Source organism: Nicotiana tabacum, chromosome 16 (assembly GCF_000715075.1).
Source record: "Nicotiana tabacum cultivar K326 chromosome 16, ASM71507v2, whole genome shotgun sequence".
NCBI classification, from domain to species: Eukaryota; Viridiplantae; Streptophyta; class Magnoliopsida; order Solanales; family Solanaceae; genus Nicotiana; species Nicotiana tabacum.
Window position 1 is genome coordinate 13,562,275 of NC_134095.1, and position 3,667 is coordinate 13,565,941.

Consider the following 3,667-nt stretch of genomic DNA (forward strand, 5'->3'; position numbering starts at 1 on the left):
TTTTGATGAAAACACTGTTTTTGTACAATTCCAAAGTAATAAGAAACAAAAGAAAGCAATTTCATGTTGCAGACTCCAACTACATGCATCTCTGAATCATAAACAAGCTAAGCACCCAAAGTTACCCACGCAGCTAATATGTCAATGAGGACTATTGACGTTGCTACAATCAAAAGGAAGTTGCCCGTAGTCAAGTTTAATCACAGTCTTAAAGCAGATAAAATTAGAGTAGAGCTGGATATTGCTTAGCCTGCTGCTTCACTCGCCTCTTGTACTCAGCTGTGTCCTGCAAAAGTGATTGCCACATTATTTGTAATGACAGTCAACACTATTTGGTCTGTTCAGTTAAATTTCAGAACACTTTTATCAGGGACCTATGAAAGTATTTTCATAAAGCATCGTATCTGCCAATGCAGAATTTTATCTTGATCGGAAGTAGGGAAATTATGAATTATTTGACTAGAAGTTAAAAAAAAACCAGTTTACTTGTTGTTTTATTCCTACAACCAAGTAATGGCTAGAACTACAAAGTTTATGGACTTCAAGTACGTTGTATAGTTGTTTGTTACTATACATTAGGCATAGATGAATGACATACAGCAACTCAGCAATTGAAACCTTGCAAGGATTAGGATATATAAAGGATAATCCAGGTAAAATGTTGAACGTCGTAAATATAAAAATGCCAATTTGAGGAAACTCGAACAGATACACGTCAAACAAGTAGATTACCTGCATATAGAGCTGATAACCATCAGTTTGTGCTGGATCATTGGGATTTGGCTGGTCGAGCAAATCTTGGATACCCACCAAAATTTGTTTAACTGTAATGGCTGGCCTCCACCCCTAAGAACAAGTAATTGCAAGAGAAAGAATCCACAGATTCAGTTGAAAGCTGTAAATACCAATCAGCTATAAATATATAAAATAAACACAAAGGCAGCAACAAGTACTTACACTGTCCTCGTTGAGGATAGACAAACATACTGTTCCTGAAGGATAGACATTTGGATGAAAGAAACCTTGAGGAAACTTGCACTTAGGGGGTTTGCTTGGATAGTCTTCACTGAAGTGCATTGTTAGTGGATAGTGACCGCCCTCCCAGTCAGTCTGGGCCAGTCATAAGATTGTATATTATTCTTGACAATCATCAAATGAAGGAACAGGGCGTAGAGAGAGGCAAGAAAGGGATTTTGATTACAGTAAATGTAAATCTCTCTACTGCTCTCTCAATGACAAAATGCAAAGTCTATTCCAAGGACTTAAGCGTCTATCACTATCACAGAACACCAGCAAATTGATTCAGGTATGTAGCTCACAAAGCGATTCATATCATCACTGTTTACACCTCTAAGATTGATCAAACAGGTGACTACTTAGCAGCCTTCATGCTCTTACTCATAGAGTCATTCAGGTATTTCACCTGGGACTAATGAGAAAAAAGGACATATTTCATATTGGAACAGATTTAAAGGGGTCTTCTGGTTGTCTTCCTTTAGAAGTGTGTGAGAATGGATCTTGGTATCCGTTAGAAACATTCAACTTTTTTTGTACTCCTAGATTATGTGTCTGGATGTCTATAATATTTCTTCTATATTATCATCTTACATCTCTTTCAGTCCAATTAGAATAAAGAATTCTAACTTTCAAAGACCATGAATCCTAATTTAGTCGTTTGTTCGAATGTCCTAATATTTCTTCCAGGTTCAAAATATAACCAAACCTAACATGGAGTCCTTGTTGTTTGCTCTCCAGGTAGCAGTTTCAGCCCTTAGGTAATAGTTGATAAGGATAGTGGACTAGAATGGACATTTATAAAGAAGAGAAAGCAGATGTGGTATCAGTGGCCGTAATGACCTAGCTGAAACTGTTAGTAGATTATAGGTGAAAGTTCTAATTTCCTTTCAAACAGAGAACATGTTCTGTGAACGAAAGAAAAATGAGCTTCACCTGTTTTTCAGTCTCATAGATTCAATTATTTTGCAGTTGGTAAAGACTCGCGTCTTGAATCAGAGACAATGAGTACACATGATATAGGCTACTGCCATCAGTAAACTAACCAAGGTATAACCGTATAAGAAACAGCATGCCTCATACAACCAGACAGAAATTGGAGTTAAAGCCTACTTCCTACACTTAAATTCTTCTCTTCCCTACTCTTCAAATTCCTTTCCTCCCCCCACTAATTTTTTGCCTCAACCATATATTTCACGAATTAAATAGGAAAAAGTAAGAAATGTAGTAAGACCACAGTTCAGAGAAAATGAGTAAACACAAACAAGAACAAGCACACCTATCAACAGACCAGATATGCCTAAGTTCTATCGACACTACCCAGAATCTGTTCTTTACAGATAAACCTGACCAAGAAGGCAATTACAGTACAAAATTACTGATATTCCCAGTAGCAAATAGAGTTGCAGTAACACAAATCCTTAAAAACACTGACAGTAACTAGCACAAAATACTCCAATAGGTTTTCAAAGAAGCAGCAATAAAAGAAAGAAAAAATCACAATGACACTGGCTCCTCATCTTAACTACTCCAAAAAATTCACAAAGGGGATAAAAGAGGGCACTGAAGAAGAAACAATGACAAAAACTTACAGCAGGTTTACCAGGGATAGAGCAATGCCAAACCATCAAATTGACAGACCCATCAGCACCAGTCTCCGGCTTTGCCACAAAACCCTAAACCACACAATCCACAGAAGCAACAATTAATGTGCACCCAAAATACCTCAAAAAAATAGTATATATGAGTATAAGAAAGATGGTAACGGACGCACATAAGGATGATTCTTACGCCATGCTTTCCTCTCCTCAGCCAAACGACCACGCGCAATTCCGCCCGACATGTTTCCTTCTGTTTCTCCTAAGGTTACAACTCTCAAGCCAAAGCGTTTTATACGCACTTTTGTTTTTGGGGAGTTTTGTTATCTATTTTATTTGGTCACTCCCTAGGATTAAGCCATAAAATAAGGTGTCTAATATTTTTCACTCACATTCTTTCACTTTATTCTTTCACTAAATTACCGCACAATTCTCTCTCCACAAAATTCTTTGTCACGTTCCAAATTACCCTCTAAACGTTACTGGCACCCAACTAACATCATTCGTCACACGAATCATACTTTCTTATCTTAACCATTAATTTACAATATTTGATTAATCATAAAAGTATATAAATAATCTGACAACTAAATTATGCACAATTAATATCTCAAAATATTATACTGAAATTCTTGCCCAAATTCCACACTAGACCATGAAGCATCTAAGAGAATTGCAACGGGCATCATATGAACAAATAACAAAGATGCTTTTGGCAACCTCTACGAATAATGCGGCGGCTTACCTCAATAACTGATTCAACTCTAGCAAACTCGTCAGCTATTAGCTCCATCTTCACCAATAGTATTTGCATAGATATGCAGGTAAGGAATGAGTTATACGTAAATATAACCCAGTAAGATCCTCGACCCGCCATTCTGAATACTCCTGGGACAAGTGTTAGAAAATACCAACACACAACGAGCACATAAATAATACACACAAAAGTTCTTTCACCATATAATTACTTTATAAGGTCCAAATAATTATTCAACAACAATACTATATATATCTCAACACAATCTACACTAAGGCCAAATACCCCAACGAGTCCC

General features: G+C 36.8%; 1 protein-coding gene across 1 annotated transcript; it reads right to left on the reverse strand.

Moving 5' to 3' along the window:
- Nucleotides 1–2,945, reverse strand: LOC107764252 (SUMO-conjugating enzyme SCE1). Its single transcript, XM_016582806.2, has 5 exons — nucleotides 2,789–2,945; nucleotides 2,607–2,690; nucleotides 958–1,110; nucleotides 733–846; nucleotides 1–286 (listed from the first exon to the last, which is right to left on the reverse strand). Exons 1-5 carry the CDS (start codon nucleotides 2,855–2,857, stop codon nucleotides 224–226), a joined length of 483 nt encoding a protein of 160 aa, XP_016438292.1. The 5' UTR covers nucleotides 2,858–2,945; the 3' UTR covers nucleotides 1–223.
- Between the last annotated feature and the right edge of the window lie 722 nt (nucleotides 2,946–3,667).